We start from the raw sequence: 20,585 nt of genomic DNA on the forward strand, positions 1-20,585 counted from the left end.
CCCGCTAGGCTTGGAAGGAGTGTGTGTTTGGAAATTTGTGTTGAGTACGAGTGAGAAGAACGATTGTGGAGAAGAGCATGATTTTTTAGACCAAATGTCCGAAAGAATGGCTGTGTCGAGAGAATCCTGTGTTGGCCTCCGTGGCAATAAGTTATGGAGTGTCATGACTTAGCCTCCGTGGCAGTGAGTCGTGATTTGAGTTGAGCGTTATTAGTGTATAGTTTCTTATTTTATTGTTAATAAATAAAGTTATTTGTTTAGTTTTGTATATGCCTGTCCATATTATTCCGATCTACATGCTTTACATTATAATAGTAATTGTTTTATGTTTAATTCAAATGTGATGCCCGAAAAGGAGTCGAATGTGGATACCTACACGGATCAAAGGCGAAACCTGAGAACGATTTTATTCCCAAATAAACCGTGGGACTGCACTGTAGGTACTGGCCAACTGAGTACATCAAATTCTAGCGCGTGAATGAAAGCCGCGCATATCGGATTCCAGATCCTACCTTTGCACCGGTGCAACAGGGCCTCCACGTCCGCGCGCCTCCTTCCCGGAAAGACTCGCAGGAGAACGTCCACTGGGGACCGTTGTTGCTGTTGTTGTTGTTGCTGCTGCTGCTGTAATTGCAGCCCACAGGTCTGTTGGATACTCTGCATCTGCATCTGCATTTGAATCTCCCGCGGTTCCGGCATGTGATGGTGATGCTGATGCTGGTAAAGGGCTGGCGAACAGTACAGCGAGCTTGCCGCTGGACCATAAAGAGGCGCGTAAGGGGGGAAGTGAACCGCCGTCGCTGCGGCCTGAAACAAGAGGAACGATTTCCATTTTTCTTTCTTCCTCAATCATTAATATTTCCTTCTTTGCGATTTATTACACTTAGCCCTTGATTTACACGACATTCGAATTCCACAATTTTGGTTTAACACGGCTGAAGAAGAACCGAAGAACCTCCATTTACGCGGCACTTGCATTTTACTTTAATACGGCCGAGTTAGACAAATATAACTACCGTGAAAATCGAGGGTTACGTGTACTGAACGATGAATTTTTAAGCATTTATGTAAAACACGAATATGAGAAAATAGAATGTGAAACAGAGAATGTAAACTTAGGCTAATTCAAGCTTTTGTTTATATTTTGTTTGCCAGTATATTCATATTGCTAATTATTTTAATCAGCGAATAGGATTTGCGATAGTAGTATGTGAGAGAGGGTACTGAATGGTAAAAAACGTCATAGTAAAAGTTATATGTTCGGTTGTTGATAAGTAATGCGCTGTTTTATATTTCTTTTATTCTTAGAAATAAAGATGACCAAATCTGTTTTTAATCTAAAACATATTCTTCTTGATTATGTATATATTATAACTATTTTTAAAAACGAAATGATTCGACCTTTCGTTGAAAAACGTGTTAAAGAAAAGAACTTACAGCCAACGAAGGTAACGGCGGGCTAGGTCTAGGTTGCACCAAGTCCACTGGTTGGAGGCTCTGCTGCGTTTGCTGTGGACTTCCGCTTTTGCGGAGGCTGAGATTCTCTGGCGCCGGCGTGTCCTCTCTTTGTGGCGTCAGGGCTGGCGTTAATGGCGGTGTGTGCGTCGGACTCTGTGAACCTGGTTCCGGACTTCCTTCCTCAGAGTCGTTCAGACTACTGGACCGCTTCCTTGTCGTCTCGTTCTCTGTCATTCCCACCGACGCCGATACTTCTGTTATAGAACACGAACAAAGCAAAATTTTGAAAATAACATTTGATTGAGTACGCTTAGCGAGAACAGAGCTTAAAGAATCGAGGTTGTAACTTTTCCCTTCGATATTTCATTGTATTAGGTTTTAAGTGCTGATTTTAATATTACTTTATTGTTGTTTTTAAAGAGAGCTGCATCTTTTAACTTTTATTATGTATATCCTGATTAAGATGGAGATTCACAAACATGATGATGGATGCACGAAATTATTGCACACGTGTATTACGATTGCAAGTTTGTATAATTATACGAATCAGTTAAACTGATTGTCATACGAAGATTAACCCTTTGCAGTTTGAAGTGTTCTTAGTTTATATACATTGCTTTATTAATTTATTTGGGTACATTCAAAAGACTTTAAAAGTGTATTCACATGGCGTAATTATGATACTTGTATTATCAATAATAATAGGAAATATTGATAAAACACGTAGTTACTTGAATAAAATGTCCAGTCAAACTCGACATAGGATTGCAATGGATTAAGAATAGAATTGTCAAACAATCTGACTTTTTAAACATTTTTCTATAAAAACTCTAAAAGAGTTCTCATTGAGATTTCGTTTGACTTATAATTTAATTTGAGTGTTACTAAGTCAATTTCTTTAGTATTTTCTTAGAGAAGCAAGTGTTACTTTTTCAATATAGTAGTAATCCCTATAGCGCAAGTCTGCATTTACAGATTTCATATAAACATGTTCCCTACCAGCGTCACATATTTGTGACAATCAATGTTTTATATTCTACGCAAAGTAGACTGCATTACATTTACATGTGTTTTTATTTAACATGGTAACGCATGGTATAATCTGCAGGAAGTCGAGGAGATTTTTTTTCATGAATATTATTTGTATCTTATGACGACGATGTGGTTTGGTTGTTAAGATATTGTAATCGTGTAGACGGCTATTGAAACATATGCTGATAGCGAATGTCTCAAGTTTTACCAACGTCGCCTTGCGGATACTAGTTTAACCTCTTCTTCTACTTCTATAATTTTTTTATGAAGGATCTTACTTTTATAGTAAGATTCTTCGTATAAAACTATAATTTTTATATTACAAAAATTGTAACAATAGACATTTTTCTGATTTTTTCATGTCTTCATTATAGTACTGAAGTAAAACTATTTATTTTTCCAATTATTTCGAAGATTTAACGCTTTTAATATCTCAATAATCACGAAATAAGAAAACTGAAACCCATCATTTTGTTATCGTGTTAATCATGTGCACGGGATCCCTCTACAATTGTAAAAGAAGTGTTCAGGAATGGGACATTTCGGCCTATCCGGTAGTTTCAGCGTTCAAGTCTCGATTGCGGGTCCAAACTCGATATACCACAAAGCAAGGGAGCGAACGGGACTCGAACGGAGACGAGGTCTCACCTAATGGACGGTCAGCAAGAAGTTCCCCACCGGAGTCGGAGTCACGGTCGTCTTCGTTACCGGTGTCGCTGGTAGAGAGCATTGTTCCCGTAGTGCTCTCAGAGATTCTCGACCTCTTTGTGCCTGGAACAAAAACAGGGGGCGTATCGTTCGCTTGCGAATGGACGAGAAAGAAAGAATGAACGAAAGAATGAAAGAAAGAAGAAAAAAATAAAGAGAAATAAAAGGAGAGAGGGAAGGAAAAAAACGCACGCATTAATACACGCACAATGCCGATGAAATTCTCCGGCGAGCAAACACTTTGTATTGTTCTACGACGCACGCCGAATTGACTCTTACGGATCCTTGACACCCTTGAAAAAACGTTGTGCATCTTTTATTGCTCCAGGGTTCCCCGCGGTGTTTACCGGTCGGCCACGGGCCCTGGAGCTCGAGTATTACACTCTCGTTCGAACGACTCGCGAATCTGCCACCGAACGGACCATTACTTCGCCGCCTCAAAGGTAAAAGTCGCTGCGCGTACAGTTGGGAGATGACTTGATGTCTAGCGAAACAGCACGGGGTTTACCATTTTATAGTTTTCATCGGTTACGTGTAACCACATTGACGAATAGTAAATTAGCAATCGAAAATATGAAGAATTAGAAAATAAAACCACTAGGAAGTTAGAACAGAAAAAATGAAAACTGATCAATCAGCCAAATTCCTCAGTTTAACCGTCAAGTGATGTAGCAGTATTGTTCGTTACTTAGGAAGAGTGTTGGGATGGCACAGGGGTAAGAGAGTTCTTTCGTTATGTGTTTTAAAAATCGTGTTTTTATCTATGTAAAAATAAGGTGAAATAACTTTCTTAGTTTTTCTGTAATAATAGAATTATTGTAGGTACTTTTCGAAACGAAAGATTTTAGTTTTTTGTTTTATAAATAGAGGAATTTATATTTTCGTACTTTCTCTATACAAAATTAATACCAGTTATAAGAATACACTCATCGAAATCTTCATCCAATTCAGTGTACTGTTAACTTACTTTACTTAATAATTCCAAGGAAAACGTCTATATCTTTTCAATAATCACGAAAAAACACATCTAAAATGGACTACTTTGATACATTTAATAGTTCCAATATTAGATAACAGTTAATATTAATAAAAATGATATTAATACAATTAATATTAACCCCTTGCCTTACAATAACATCTGAGACTCGCGGTCTCTCTCTAAAACATTTTAATTAGTATTTAACAAACAAATATTATTCAATTCTTATAAATATAAATGAAATATTATTCTTCTGTTATCAATTATTATATTGCAGGGCAAACGTATATATAGAATGTGTATACAATTCCTCTTTTTTCAATAAACTATTACTGACAAAGTTGTCGCATCGATCACAGTTGAAAAATAAATCATAGGGCAAGAGGTTAAAAGATTTATTTAGTAAAAAACTTTAACACGATAACGAAAACATAGTCAACGCAGCGCACAAATCGCTAACGAACCGTAAAAACCCGGTTATAAACGCGCCAATTATCCGGTCACCATTAAGAGATTAAACGACCCTCGATCCGAGCCGAGACAAACGATCTATCCCTAATCGGCGTTGTTCCTCGTCTACTTCCGTGAGCTGCAGACCGTTTTCCGTGCTCGTCTCATGCTTAATTTACGCGGCAACAATATTAACGAGAATCGACAGACGCTTCTTCCGGAGGGTGGGTGGATGGAATGCAATATCGGCCGAGCGGTGTTAATGTAACGCGTAGGAAATTCCAGAGACTTCGTCTCTTGCGTCTGGCGTACGCGGCTGGACGGATTATGAGACAGTTATTAAAATATCATTGTTCCCGGACGACCCTCGCCACCAGCTCTCCACCCCCTCACACGACGCGCATCCGCAAACAGGGGTGGGCTGCGTGCAAACAGCTACGCGGCTGATCCTCCCCGTGTGTACACCCTCCGGTCGAGTCTTGCTATAACGAAGTGCGTGTTCACGGCGTCCTCGAGAAGGGTAAAACCTCACGGGGGTGGGTTTTCAAACGGATGATTGCAATTTCGATTATTTCTTTTCTTGCTCAACTTGTCAGAAGATTATTTCCCTGGGTTTAGATGATTTTTAACCGTTTGTGGACGAATGCCGTGATAATGGCTTTTTCGTGCTTTGTCTGCATTTGAAAGCTGTAAATGAATCATCTAATTATGTAGAGATTTAACATTTTATCTACGGCAAGCAATTGGTTTTTCAATTACAAATGTTTAACACTGAAACTATTGGACGGGTCAAATTGACCCACTTCAGAATTGTTATTTTGTAAGTATTTAAATTATGAAGGGGTTTTTGCGAAAGATTTTAAATTAAATTTACGTATTTGCCCAGGCACAAGATTAGGAGACCCTTCGAACCTCAAGAAATGTATTAATTTTATAAAAAGTTGGAAACATGTCATTCTGCTTACTTGGTAGTTTTTGTATTAACAATGTGTAATCTGTTAAAAATAGTTTGATTTGAAACAAGAAATCAGAACGATATAAGGAGATTCCTTTACATTTTGATTTTAATGCTACAGAGCTTGCTATGTAAAACACTCCTACGTCTTAAAGAAAATCATATTGTTAATTATAAATGGTTGCCTCGATTACGGGCGGTGGCTAAAATGTTAACAGATTATAACGACTATTCTGTCTATTTCAACTTATATCGAATAGATTCAAGTTATTTATTTATCATTTAGTACGTTTTCGGGAAATTTTATTACAAATAGCAATTTAAAATGAAGGAATAAAACATTAAACTACATTTGAATTAAGTAACTTCGATGTAGTTTTAGAATGAAAAATTATTAATATTTCGGAACAGGGACTGATAAATATGTAACAACCATGTATGAAGTGGTTAACGGTGAAAATATTTCATTAAGAAAAATATCATTTTGTATAGAAAGTCATACTAAGTATTAGAAAATTATTATTTTATTTGTAAATAGAGCTACCTATTTAAAGTCTTATAGTGAAAATTTTACAGTAGATTTTAGTGTTTTTGCTAAGTTAGTACTTTTTTCTGCAAACAAATTCCATCTTTCGGTAGGTAGTCATGTTTTCTGTCATTTGTCCCCGCGAAACGTTGGAAAAAGCGAATAGTCGGAAAGGCACGGAAGAAACCCGCCGATAATAGTTTCCGAGTTCCAATATTTTCCAAATATCCCCGGTAACGAGGCCGGTAACGACTCTCGCGCAAGAAATAAACGAACCGGCTCTCGGTTTTCCGTTTCGCTTGAACCCAATCGTCCCCGTAGAAATACAAGTTTCGAGCGGCCTGGTAACGACGACCGAAGAAACTTGAAATGCTCCGTGGTCAGCCGCATTAGGTTCTGCATCTTTTTCAATGTGGTATTCGAAGATGCAAAGCTAGAACTGATTATGCGAAGAAACTTTAAATTTCTCGATAGCGTATTAAATGAAGTTTTTATGTATCCTACTATTCACTAGAAAAAATTCGATCGTTTGTGATTTTATTATTATCTTTCAATCATATATTCTTCATTTTATGTGTATCAGTAGTCCAACGTCCATTCATTTTTATTTTGCTAAACATTTAGTTTCACATTTTGTTTCACTACATAAAAGAATTTTCTTCAACACGTTAAATGCGACTGTTACAAAGAAACTATCTTATTCCTTTATATTACGGTCTTATATTAAAATATTAGATACCTACATTTCGAATATCAAATAGTTACAGATTAATTTAAAAAAGAAACTTAATTTCTTTTTTAATAATTATATTTAACTCTTCCAAAGTCCATTAAAAAAGGGAGAATACCCAAAACAACATATAGCATAAACGCTTTAGTCCGCCTTATTTTATCCATGCCAAATACTGTCTAAACTGTTCAATAAAATTCACCTTTCAAGGAATAAACAAAAATATTCACAAGAATTCAACTTATCCATACAAAATATTCACATTTGGCAGAATTCAGCTTACCTATACAAACCGCGAAAAGCTTAATATATTCAGCATTCAGCATCCCACATCCCAAAATCTTTCCGATTCATTCATTCACTCGTTCCCGCGCGAACCTCTCATCCCAGCAGCCGCCGGTACCACCAATTTCCGCGTTTCAACCATCCAACACTTCGCTAGCCCAGAATTACTGCGAATAGCACAGTAACTTTCGCCAAAAGATTTCCGAATCGGTCAGAGGTAATTCCGTCCGCCACTCCCACCCCCCACTAAGCTATCCCTAGACAGGTGAGTCCGTCCGACTCGATCGGCCAAAGAAGAAAAAAAAGAACACGAAGAAGAAATGAAACGCCAGTGTGCCCGCTTCTCTCTCGAGGTTGTTAGAAATAATTGCGAGAGGCCACACGTACGCGTGCACACAGCCGCGTTCTTGGATTTCGAGTGTGCGGTTATAACGTGCGGAGGCGTATGCACGTGGCGGGGCCATTCAGCCCCGTCGGCCATTGCGTGAAAGAATCCGTTCCGTGGGGTGCGTTGCCCGCTCAAGAAACTCTGCTCCGGCTGACCGCTCGTTAAAAAGTTTAACCGGCCGTTTATTAGCGAAAGAGAGGGGGAGGGAGGGAGGAAATGTAGCTTCCACCCTGACGTTCTGCGACTCCCCAATTCCCAGCGTCTTTCTCCGCCTCTTACCCCAGGACGCTTCCTGTTCGTGGGTTCAGTCTTGACGCGCACGCTTCTGATAACAAGGTTCGCTTTCGAGTGCCACTCTAAAACGGGGGGTTCGTTCATCCCCAGCAACTATAACAAGTGTCTCGGGGTGTTTGGGTTAATTGCCGCGTTGCTCCTTTTTTCGTCTAGCCCCGCGCGACCTCTCACCGCTAAGATGGTTGGCGTAACCCGATTTCTGATTCTTGCGGTGAGCGGTTGGCAGTTCGCGATTTTTATGGGAGACTGAGAAATAGCTGTGGATTAATTCTTTGCAGACGAGCAATTGTCGAATTTCTATGTAACGATACTTTATATATAAGATAATTATAATATCTTATTCATAAGAAACTTAATTACGTATCGAGAGCTTGACTATCAGAAGAGAAGAAAACTACATGTCGATGTCTTGTTGTTTGAATAATTCAATTATTTATTTGCAGTTTTTAGTTTTAAATATGTAATCACATAATCGTTATTATGACACAGCGAAGGAATATTTATTAAAAAAAGGATTGAAAAAGGGGCTAGCAAAGAGTTTTTCAAAGTTATGGTAATGTAGTTTTTGATGTAGTTTTTGAACTGGAAGTTTACATTCATTAGAATTATTTTATCGTTATTAATTTATTAAGAACAAAAGGAAATTAAGTATTACTACAAGTCAGCATTTATTCTGAATATTAATCTGTCGTTGGCAATATGAACTATAAAATGCTTGTCGAAGATTCATATTGCTGGTGAAAAATCATATTGTCAGCGGAGGGTTAAATAGTAATAATAAAAAGGAACCTATTGTATAAACTGCATTTCCGACTTAGGTACGGTAAAAATTCTCGAAAATATTTTTATTTTTTTTAAGTGACCTTTGTATCTGTTTTTTACCCTTTACAGATTACTTGAACGAAATTCAATGCGTTTAATGTCGTACAATAAAAACTGCTTAGATAACTTTAAAACGGACATCGTATGTGCTATAAATAGATAGAACCAAAACAAGAATTTTATCACTGAAAATAAATGTTGCACTATATAAAGAGTATAATATAAATAGAAAAATATAATTTCGCTGTTTTAAAACCACAAACAGTTCCATTTGTGAAACATCACAATCTTGTTCACTCACAATTCAACAGAAACCGAGACTAAGCTTGCCATCCGCCATTTGTACGTTCTTCAAAGTATACTCGTTCACAATATCACTAAGGGATTCCGTCCAGGTCTGAGACTCTTAATAAATCCTCTAACGTTACATAGAGGGGATGGCGCCTGGTTTTTCGACATCGAAACGTGTTTTATTAACTCACCATTCCTTTTTCTTTTCTCTCTCTTTCTCTCTCTCTCTCATCTGAGAATACACATACCGGGACACGTTACACCATAGAGAAGTTAGCTCTCATTTTGGCGGTGCGTGCCCAAAGAAATGGAGAAGGGAGAGATCACAATAAATCGCACGCACCCTTCTTGAAATACAAGATCCAATTCCAATATGGGACACACGGGCGAGGAGAGAAAAGAAAAAAAAACACGCGTAGTACATATCTCCGATCGTGATACTGTGTTCCCTTTCCTTTTCCTTTTTCCTTCTGCCTGTCGTTGTCCGTCGTTTCGGGGCGTAGCCTATCACAATGGTCTCCGTTTTTACACCTTTTTCCCCACTCTATTGATTAAAGAGGCGCGATCTCTCGAACACAAAAAGAAACGAACCCGGATTATCCGTTCCAGGTTGGCGAATCGCTCGTGAAACAGATTTGAGGCAACGAGAACCTTAATATTGATAGATACTCGAGCAACCGTGTGTACGAGAATAGTTTTCTATTGTCAATCTTTTGACTTGCTCGATAAGTTATTTCTTTTTGGCTCTAAGTAATTAGATAGTAAATTCCTAAAACTCAAAAATTAAAAGTTTATACAATGCGATTCCATTTATCTGTACTGCCCTTATTGGAATAGACTCACTGTAAGATCCAAACAGGATGAACTCTGAATTGAGATCCAATGACGAATGCAATTATATGAACGTGTACGACGTTCATGAATAAAATAATGTTATATTATTAATAAAGTGTTACCAATTTTATGTATTATCAATTGAATCTGAATAAATTATTGATACCACGTTATTACTATTTTTATAAGTCGAACATACGACACATCGCTTATAATTAATACATTTAAGTTTAGATCTCAGTTTTTTAAATTCTAGCGTCTATTACTGAAACTAATAAGATAGCGTGGAAATTTGGCAAGACTCTATTATAGGAACTATTTGATTATATAAACTATTTCTTGACTTGTTGACATAAATGGAGTTTTACTGCATTTTTCTTTCATTTTTGTTTCACTGAAACTGTCCTGATAAGAATACGTTAACACTAAACGTACTTGAACCGGTCAGATGACAGGTTATTGCAATTTTTATCTTTCCTTCTATTTATATTTTCCATAAGACTTTCCATTATAATCAGTTATTTGACTTGATTTAGTATTTAATTTCTTTATGAAAATGTGAACACTACTTTTATCATCTTTTCGCATTTCTTCAATACATCTTTTATTGTAACACATATTCAATTGTTATTCTTTTCGTAGGATTCCTAACTCCCATTCTTCCTTACTCCTTTAATTTTTCTATAAATTTTAATTATTTTTCTTTCCCTCGTCCAAATCGACACGAAGTTCCATCTACCATTATATTCATTCCAAAGTAAAAGATTTCCCATCGAAACAGTTCGCGTCGACTTGTCACTCAGCGCAGGATTTCGGCAAACATACGCGTCGCGCGTAGGTGTGTATTCTTACGACGAGGATGCAGGATTAATTAGACGTCGCCGGCGGTACAAGTTCGGGCAGCCACTCTTGACCGATGACAAGACGCACTCGAAGCAGATACACACCGGCACGGGGCTGGAGCGTGTGCACACGGGCCGCGTTGTTGTAGGTCTACGCCCTAACCCGCCGCCGCGGCGCGTATCACCGTACGGTGGAGACAGACGCGGACAATGGAATCATGCGAGGACAATGCCGAATAATTTAGAATGGCATATAGATATCGGGAGCTTCCGGCCTACGGCGGCGCTGCATAATAGAGAATAGGAGTAATAGGACACAGGCTGCAGGGCAACTGTGGAGGACACGAAACATCCCTATAAATTAGGCTTAGGCTCAGCCGACGCCCCGCGACCCTCCGCCAACCTCGATACAACATCCTTTCTTAACACTTAATACTGGAACTACCACATCCGCCCGAACGACTGGTCTCAGCTTTCTTACTTCGTAATTATTCATACCTCAAAAGTGTTGAATATTCGAAATGATTTTCACTTGAATAGTACAATGAATATATTAATCTGTTAACTGAGGAATTTAGTTTAAAAAATCTCTCACTGTGCGCGCAATAAGATCAAACAATGAAGTGTATAAAGGCAGGGCAAATGCGCCTGTAATATATTCTAACAATAAACTAAAACGAAGTAGAATTACATTTGAAAAATAAGTAATTCATCGTTGAAGAAATTGGTACCACTTTGCCTTTTAAAAAAAGATCTATCGTTATAAATTTGATAAGGACTACATATTAATCGTATTAAACGCTTGGTAGTTCTAGTGTTAAATAACAGTGTAAAAATAAACCGCAAGGTCATTACCTTACTATTAGTTGGTAGCGAATACAATGAATGAATGCCCGTGAATACCTAGATTGCGATCATGTTACAATTAGTCTACATGTAGTCCACTAAAGATAACACGTGTTAATTAAGAGCATAAAACTTCCAATAAATTAGTTTTAGGTAACAGTACAGTACCTGTGTTTTCAATCATTTTCAACAAACAACGAAGAATAACAACCAGTTATAGAAGAAAATGAAGAGAAAGCATCCCCAAAGAAAGAAGACAACGAGAAGAGAAGAGAACGGGCCCAAAAAACAACTCAGTAGAGATGGTAATCAGAAAAAGGACTTTTTCTTCCCAGAAAGAATATATAGGCTAGGCTGAAGAAAATCGGATCATGGGGCAAATCGGATAGAAATAAGAATATTAATCATATTGGCTAAACAACTTTTTAAAACTTTACCCAATAAGTATTCATTTTGTAAAAATGATAAGGTAAACCGGAATACTGATGTAAAATCATATAAAAATACAAAACCTTTATTTCTACTAAATCAAAATTGTTAACTGAATATATTTAATTGTTAGGTGATATAAATAAACTATAAATATATATGATTTTATGAACAAAAGTCACAAGTAAATGCATCATCTGCTTTTTCTGCACTGGTGTGATCTAATTGGTCAGTTTTTGTCTTATCTTCGATTCTTATTTGCTATACATCAATACGATTACACATAACCAATTAGAATTATAAACAAAGCACATAGCAAAGAAATCATTTAAGTAGAAAAGCATTTAAAATTTAGTTTGACATGAGATAAAGAAATAACTTAAGTGTCAAAAGTACAGCTTAAGGAACGTAGAATGCAGTATTGTAGTTATCTTGTTCAATTTTTTAATCGGAAGATAAAAAAAAATGCTTCAAACATCGTTACGTACACCGGGGCTTAGAATTGTATTTTTTAAATAGCTATGTGTTTCATAGAATTTCTATCATTTCGTCCGGCAGCGTTTCGTTCGTTAAGGAAACGTTAACACTTAATGGACGAGTTGGTTTTTCTCTGTCTTTATCGGTTGAGTGGTTTAAAAAATACGAAATTACTAAAAAATACTATCCAAAAAGCAAAACTGCACAGTAAAGTTTTAACAGACGTAAAACGTAAATTTAGTTGGTTCATTCGTTAAGTGTTAAAAAAGCTGGTAATAGGACAGTCGACACACTCTAAGACTACCTGCGACAATGGTCCTTGATGCACTGTCGACGCGAGTACCCGGTTACCTGAACATTTGGTAATCAGCTGACCTGAGGTCTCGAACAATAAAGTAATAAAGGAATTTCCCGTTCTTACGTCTTAACAAACATACCCCGCCTTGCAGTCTATCTCAAACTTCATCGAGGACTTATTAAAACCATGTCATGCGATATCCACTCGATACGAGCTCTTTATCTATGAAAAAGATTACTGTTCCTTTAGACCCTACTTTCCCTTACGTATCTAAATAATTCATCAAAAATCAAGTATTCAAATTATAGGTGTATAATTATTATTTAAAATACTAAACATTTTAAAATGATAATAATGATACTTGATTTAAAAATGATGATTTTTCTTATTAAGTTAGTTATAAGAATAATTTTTTATGACTCCTAAGCTATCCCCGTCATCTTCCAAATAACACCGTGAAAAAAAGGGGTGGAGAAAAAGGGAGGAAATCGATGACACAGCGTTATTGTCTATTCCGTCAAAGAAGGTAAAAGGGGTTGAACAGCGGAATTCTCGCAATAAATAACCATTTCAGGCGTTACAGTTCTCACAAGCAGCGTTGGTTTATCCGTTTGCAACCCCATATCGCTGGCTGGTGGCCTCTCGGACCCCCAGGCTAACGCAGGGGTCGTAGAAAGCACCCACTATGAATTATCATTTCCTATTGTTCGGAAGATCGTAAAATAACCGGCTGTTTGCGACTTCGAGCGAACCGACGCCGACGCCGACGCGGCGCGCCAGAGATAAAGAGAAAGAGAGAGAAAGGGGGAGAGAGGTCCTTTCTCCTGGTTACAGGAACTCGCGCCGCGAAATAATAGCGAAATCGTGGTGGATCGTCCATTCATTCACGGAAGACACTTCGATGGTCAAGTAAATGGAGGATTCGAACCTTAACCCTTTCGCGGTTGAATGCCACGATGAAGTGCGGTGAAAACTGTACTTCCTTTTACGTTCCGAATTACTTTTATATTACTACGACAAGCATATAAAGAAATTCACTTTTCACGTGGTGGATGCGTCCCACTTGAAGAAAGGTTGGATAGAAGAAAGTCGTTGAAACTACGTGTAAAAATGTTTTTAAATAAGTATCAAGGATATTTGAAAATGTTCTTCTTCTCGTTGTTTTTTAGTCTTTGAATAATCAGTTGAAATGTACGTTTAAATAATATTGGGTCTGCCGATAAATTGTGTCTGTTTTTGAATTAAAAGAAGGTAATATGTTTTCAGTGTGTTTATTAATATTTACTGAATAATATAATTTTCATCGTTACTAATGATCTCTTCCTAGCATGATGGTAATTTGCGGATTCCCTTTCTGTAGAATGAGTCATCTTTGGAAACTTGAGATGACATCGAATAGAACTTTCCGATAGACCTAATAGTGTAGTGTGATGACACACAGGAATGACTGTTAAATTGACGAAAGTTTTCTTTAATTAAGATTATGGTATGAATACATACGCGGAAGAATAAAAAACTTCTTTCGCAGGATATGTAAAAGAAAACTATATAATAATAATAAGAAGAAGAAGAATATTCGTATATTTATGCGTCCAGTATTTTTCTAATATTCAAACAGCGTGTACTTCTACACATTTCCATGGATGTATTTAATTTCTGAAAAATCAGAACAATGAGAAATTTTCTTGTTAACTTAACAGTTTCATATCAGCGTCAGTATTTGCACTGAAATAAATGCTTCTAACTCAAACTTATTCACCAAGTAATTTGTAGAATTTAAAGACAACAAAAAAGTTGTTTATTTTCTTACATACTACAAGAACGTTCAAGCAAAATTAAATTCTTAATAAATAATATTAACGCGTCAAAAATATAGGTACTATACCTATAAAAAAGCAGACTGTTTGATTGAAATCCAACAAAGTGAAAAGAGAAAAATAATTCGTATTCAATCAAAATCGTGTAAAAGCAGAATATGGCGTACAACGTGAGAGATCCATCAAAAAACTAACAGAACCAGAATGCTGCCGCCATCCGCTCCTACATAATTCCCGGTTCTCATCCGTCGATGCAAAGATTCGCATTACACCGAGGCCTCGGGCGCGCTGAAATGCACCCCCTCCCCCCCTCGACCTCCTCATTTCTTTCTCGGCGTCAATCGGCGCCGGCTCCGCGGAAAAACATTCCAGGCCCGATCGCCGTGAGATTAATTAATCTGATGCGACGACGTCGGTGAAAAAGCGCGCCACCCCGAGAGGGCCGCTGCGAAATATCCGCAGTTACCGGCGGCGTGGAGGAGAGGGATATCACGGTGCTGCTCCGCTGCAATCGGTGCGCTCCGATGTGCACGCGGCGCCGTTAGAGAGGGAAAGAGAGGGAAAAAAAGGACTCTCATTATTACGTATCGATACGCCCGGAAAATAGCATCGGCCGCCGGATCAGCTGCGCCGCGATGAAAAAGGCAAGAGGTGGAGAGGACGGACGAGAAGAAGGGAAAAAATGACGCAGGAAATCGACGCTAGGGACGGAGAAAAGAAAAGTATTGAGAGCGTGAGGAAAGCGGGCGAAGACAAAACCCGAAAAGAGGCTTGTGGAAAGAGGGGACGGCTCGAGGGGTTGGAGGAACGGAGGGCTGTGAAATGGCGGAGGGAAATAAGGGTTGAATCCGGGTGGACCGTTGCGGAGGGAGCGGAGGGACGGTGGAGGATTGTCGGGAGATAAGGCGTTTTTAAGGGAAAAACGAAAGATAAGAAGGAAATGCGAAGAAATTGGAGTATGTAAGATGGATAGAGGGAAATGAAACTTGAAGTATGAAGAAGGGATGGGTTGTTTAAAAGAAGGTGGAATTAGAGACGAATTTTAAGAGATTATGGGTGGATCACGGGAATTCTCGTGTTTTCTGTTCTAGAGCTTGCAATCATAAGTTCTTGGGTTTTCATTGTTGTCATTTAGAGTGGAGTACAAAATATGCTACTGGGTAAAGTTGGCAATGCAAGTATTAGTCCGTAATGTGTTAAAAAGGGGGAGGATATGTTGGGAATTCTTAATGGGAAGTTTGATGAAGAAGGGAGAAAGGATAGCGTGTGATGGAACTAAGGATAGGAAAGATTGTAGCGAAAAAATGAAGGTGAGAGATATTTGAAATAGAAGAAGGGTGGAGGTATTCAAAGTAGAAAAATCGAAGATTTGCGGGAGAAAGGAAAAATAAGTCGGAACCATGAAAAAATTAAAGACAAGTATCTAAAAAGTTTAATAAAAAGGAAACATAATGTAAAAGAAGAAATTCAAAGTAGATATAAGATAAAAATAAAGACATGATTGCGAGTGTGGAATAAGAGAGTTGGTTCAAAGTGAAATAGAATAGAACAGAAATATGTACAAAAAACAGACATAGAATTTGTCATAAATAATTAATAAGACGTGTAAAAGAATTGAGCAAAATGGAATAAGGGGGAACAAGATGGCAAGATTGAAAGCAGGGGTGAGAAACAGCGGGGAAGGAAACTCGAAACTCGTGGAACGAGAGCCGAAATAAATACAGAACAGTGAGAAGACACTGCAAAGTACATAATATAAAGAAAACACAGACAGAACTAGAAGGAACATGAAAGAACAGGCTCGGAAAAAGAATAAACGAGTAATTGAATCTCGCTAGACTCAATAGAAGAAAGGGTGAGTTTCAGACTCGGAACAAAAAAGCATAAAAGAGCAAATAAAAACAGACCACCGCAAATGAAGAAAAAGGAAAAAGTCGAAACTCTATCCCCGAAGAAAAGATCCTCGGTGAAATCCAACCTCACCGAACTACATCCAAAGCGTTCATCAGAGAACGAAATAGAAGCACACCGAAGCCTCGATTTACGCGGTATCCATTTACGTGTTCAAAAAGTATTTTTTTCCATTGCGTATATTTATATTACCTTGAATAACTGTTTATTGTGTAGATTCAAATTATTCTATCCCTCTTTTGATATTTTATTACACTTTTTCTATGTACGAATAATTAAATACCGTTATTGTCTTTTAACTTCCTGATTTTATTGAATACAAATTAAACATTAAAACATTTGCGGATAGTAACAGTTTTAATGAGCTGCAAAAATAGACAGTACTAAAATGCAGTGCTCCAAGGGTTAAAGTGCATAATAAATTCAAAAGATTAAAACTATATAGAATTAAATTCATGATAATGTGACTTATAATACTGGATGTTAGAGGATTCATGTCATTTTGCACATTTCGCGCCCGTCAAACTGACGGATTCAGTTTTCTCACAATTACTGATATCTTAAGAATGTTAAAGATTCGAAATGGTTTTAAAAATAAATAGTTTTACTTGAATACTACAGTAAATATATGAAGAAATTGAAAAAAATCCATTTTTACAATTTATATAAGAATTACATATTAATTATGTTAAACGCTTTGTAGTTCTAGTGTTAAATAACAGTGTAGAAATAGATCACCACGAAAGTCATTAACCAATCATCAGTTGGTAGCGAATAGAATTAATTGTTACCTGCGAACACCGAAATTGAAATGACCTTAGCCTATATAAAGTCCACTAAAGCTAGCACGTGTTAATTAACACTAAACGTACTGCGAACGGTCAAATGACCAGTTTTAAAATTTTATTTGATTTTCTTCCGTCCACTTAACTTTATATCAGCCCTTCTATTGTTTGATTAATCAGCTATACAATTTTCACCTTTCCTTTCGTTTTTGTTTCCACTAAAAAATCTATCGTTTATTTTGATTACCTTTATTCTACAACCAGTTATTTAACCGGTTACGATTAGAATAGGTACATGTACGTTGATATTATGTGCGAGTACGTTTAGTATTAAGAGCACAAAACTTCCAATAAATTACTTTCGGATAAAACCAATACAATACCCGTGTTTTCAATCATATTCAACAAACAACGAAGAATCACGCCGACCAAAAAAGAAACCGAAGCAAAAGCATCCCCAAAAAAAGAAGACGGCAAAAAGAGAAGAGAACAGGCCCAAGAAACAACTCAGCAGAGACGGCAGTCAGAGAGGTGGCAGAAGTCCTCGAGGGTGTGCGGGCGGCGCGACGACAGCAACAGCGAGCAACAGCCCGATCAGTCATTAAATCGTCGGCGATACCCTTTTGTTTCCGGTTGGGGTCGGAATGCGTGGGCGCGGGGTTTATACGTCCGTGTGTGTTCCCGTGTTGCGCCGCGCCGCAGCGAAAGGGGTGACAACGAGCGTCCGAGGGTGAACGGGATACGTATAACACACGCATACGCTCGCCGAGATGGATTCGATGGGCATAGGGCGCGTTAAAGAGCGCGGAGGAAGGAACGAAGGAGAAAAGGAGATGGCGAAAGGGGACGGGGGATCGTCGAAGCCAGCGGCCGGGGGTGGAGAAGGGACAAAAAAAATAGAGAGCGAAGGGGGAAAGGGAGAGAACGGTGGAGAGCGATCGGGCGTAACGTTTTTAATTGTTTCGCGCCCAGCCGCCTTTTGTTTCGGCGTTTATGCCCCGTAAACGGTTGCTGAACGCCAACAAGGCCACGGGGAGAGGGTACCGAGGTCCCGACCTCCGACTCCTCTTTTCTTTTCACCTTCCTCTCTCTTCCAACCCCCGACACAACAGGAGAGAGCCTTGTCACACTCCTTTCCGCGCCACGATCTTCGTAGAAAAACCGAGACGACGCTCGTTTCTTACGCCTCGACGCACCACCAAACCCTTCCCTTTCGTTCTCTGTTTTCTCGCTTGTCTCCTGAGAAATTTCTGCCGTCGGTGTGCCTGATTTTTCGGATTAGATTGAAATTAGGCCTCTCATTGCGTGGACAGGCGAAATGTTTGCTCTGATATGCGGTTTGTCACGATATTCGAGTAGATTTAGGGTGGATTTTAGTGGACAGGGGTGAGTTTTGGGGTAGGTCGAATTAGAGAAGTTATGTGAGCTTGTGAGGGTTAATTACGTGATATTGAAATTTTGAAGTGAATATGTTAGATGTAATAATAATGTGGATATGTTTTTTACTTCGAAACGAGCTTTTTTTAGAAGTTTCATTTGAAGCAAAAGAAATAGTTAGACTTAGGTATAATTATATAAATACAATATTTACATAGTATGCATACTTTTATAAGTTATTTGTCATACTTAAAAGAGTAGATTGCAATTTATTTAAGTGCAGCTTAATCTATAATGTTGGAAGTAAACTTCTCATTCATCACGAGGGATATGAAATAACACTAATTCGCAATTCAAATTTTTGCAACTACTAATAATTAATTTTCTAATTTATAGCTTACGAACACGTTAAAAAGTGTTCCATCAACATAGACTTCGATTGAAATGAATCCATAAAAATTACATACACTCATTCAATTGTGCGTTGATCATTATCAGCGTCAATCGACGGGAACATACTCTCAATGTACGTATTTTTCTCATTCAGCAAAATCACCATGTATATTTCCTGTCGTTACACATTGTTGGCGATCTGTAAGTACATGTCGGGTAAAGTTAGTGTCAATATTATTAGCGGTAACTTATTTATTATCCCTTCTATTAACCTTCATTATATTCCACTAAAACACTGTCATAAACAATTGTTCGAATCGTGAATTTTGAGAAACATTCGAAGTCTACTTACTAAATGATGACACTCCTAGATTAAAACGAGGACGAGATTTTCCTCAGAAACTTAATTTTCAACGTATTACCGTTTACTTTGCTTATTTTTTGTCCTTTTGTTATTTAGTAAGTCTTAAATTAGGAATATCTACAATTCATTAAGTACTTTTCTTGTTTTTATAAAACACAATTTTTAATCAAATCTGTTGAATATTTTTGATTAATGTCAATGAAAAAGGTTATACTTACAGCTTCTTTCAGGCGGTTCCCTAAGTGTTACTCCTTGCCCTACGATACCGTGTCATACTCGTGGTGAAGATTTCAAATAGAATTTAACAAATGTAAATATCACTTAATTCTTCTAAGTCCGAATTGAATATGATTTTTATATTATTAATTATAATGCTTCTGAGTAAACCTAGGCATGGAATAAGTGTAGAAGTTCCCGCCTTTCCTAATGAATTATGGACAATAAAATATCTCTATTGAGCGGAATTGAGAAATAAATCATAGAGCAACGGGTTAATACAGTCCCAAACAATTCTCCACCCCAAAAAATTAATTATTTAACATCCAACAACCCAAGGTTCGTATAGTATCGCAGAAGAACCATAGCTGGATTGTGGAGAAGTTTGCGATAAACGATACCTTTCGACTTAATTAAAGAGTGCCGGCCGCGCAACTGTTCTTCTGAGGGATGTAACAGAAGAAAGAAAGAAGCCCCTGCCGCGGTTCAAGTACATATTTGATTAACCGCCGCTTCTTTTCTCCGACGGGGCGGGGAGAGGGTTGCTCCCCGCAGCTTCCGAATAATATTTTCGTTCCTCCTTTTTTTCGTTCTCCTCGATTGAGAGCGAAAACCGATCCGCCCGAGCACAATTGCCCGAAGAGAAAACCATCGAGGATGAATATAAAACACTTCGCGATTACCGGAGATCTCGTTTTCTCCCCCTCCCCCCCCCCCATTCATTCTTTTTCAATTCGTTTCATTTCTACGCTCTCTCACCCCTTTTTCTTCCGTATGAATGACCGCTCTTCTCATCGAGAGACCCGACGGCTCGCACGGATCCGTTCGAACCTGCGTGATGCAAAGACACGATTACCCCAGCGAGATTTCAATTGGACGAGTGTTCGATCCGCTGATTCACCGGTTACATTCATGTCTGACCGATTTTCGATTCGATTGCTGTGTATATTTTTATTTTTACGAGCTGAGAGCCATATAATTATCATTTCATATTTATTTTTCATATTTGTATATTATAAAAACATTTGTGTATGTAATTTTTATCTCTTCGCTAGCCGAAATCTCTTCAAACTTTCAC

At 37.9% G+C, this 20,585-nt stretch overlaps 1 protein-coding gene and 1 long non-coding RNA gene across 5 annotated transcripts in view; one reads left to right on the forward strand and one right to left on the reverse strand.

Moving 5' to 3' along the window:
- Window positions 1-20,585, forward strand: part of LOC143174703 (uncharacterized) — a 94,800-nt gene that overhangs the window by 58,758 nt on the left and 15,457 nt on the right. Inside the window, exons 2-3 of one of the 4 annotated variants that reach the window (XR_012998925.1) lie at window positions 356-436; window positions 506-1,336. The exons of 2 other annotated variants lie outside the window; for them this stretch is intronic. This is a non-coding gene — a long non-coding RNA (uncharacterized LOC143174703). Of the gene's footprint in view, window positions 1-355; window positions 437-505; window positions 1,337-11,587; window positions 11,814-20,585 lie in introns of those variants that run through there. One more of the 4 variants, XR_012998926.1, reaches the window with a different exon arrangement.
- The window catches only part of dmrt99B (doublesex-Mab related 99B), a 35,230-nt gene that overhangs the window by 1,423 nt on the left and 13,222 nt on the right, over window positions 1-20,585 (reverse strand). The window contains exons 3-5 of the mRNA XM_031970586.1: window positions 3,139-3,261; window positions 1,438-1,712; window positions 513-807 (exon numbers count right to left, since the gene is read on the reverse strand). Of these exons, the coding sequence (XP_031826446.1) occupies window positions 513-807; window positions 1,438-1,712; window positions 3,139-3,261 (693 nt within the window). The remainder of the gene's footprint in view (window positions 1-512; window positions 808-1,437; window positions 1,713-3,138; window positions 3,262-20,585) is intronic.

The sequence above is a fragment of the Nomia melanderi genome, chromosome 7 (assembly GCF_051020985.1).
Source record: "Nomia melanderi isolate GNS246 chromosome 7, iyNomMela1, whole genome shotgun sequence".
NCBI classification, from domain to species: Eukaryota; Metazoa; Arthropoda; class Insecta; order Hymenoptera; family Halictidae; genus Nomia; species Nomia melanderi.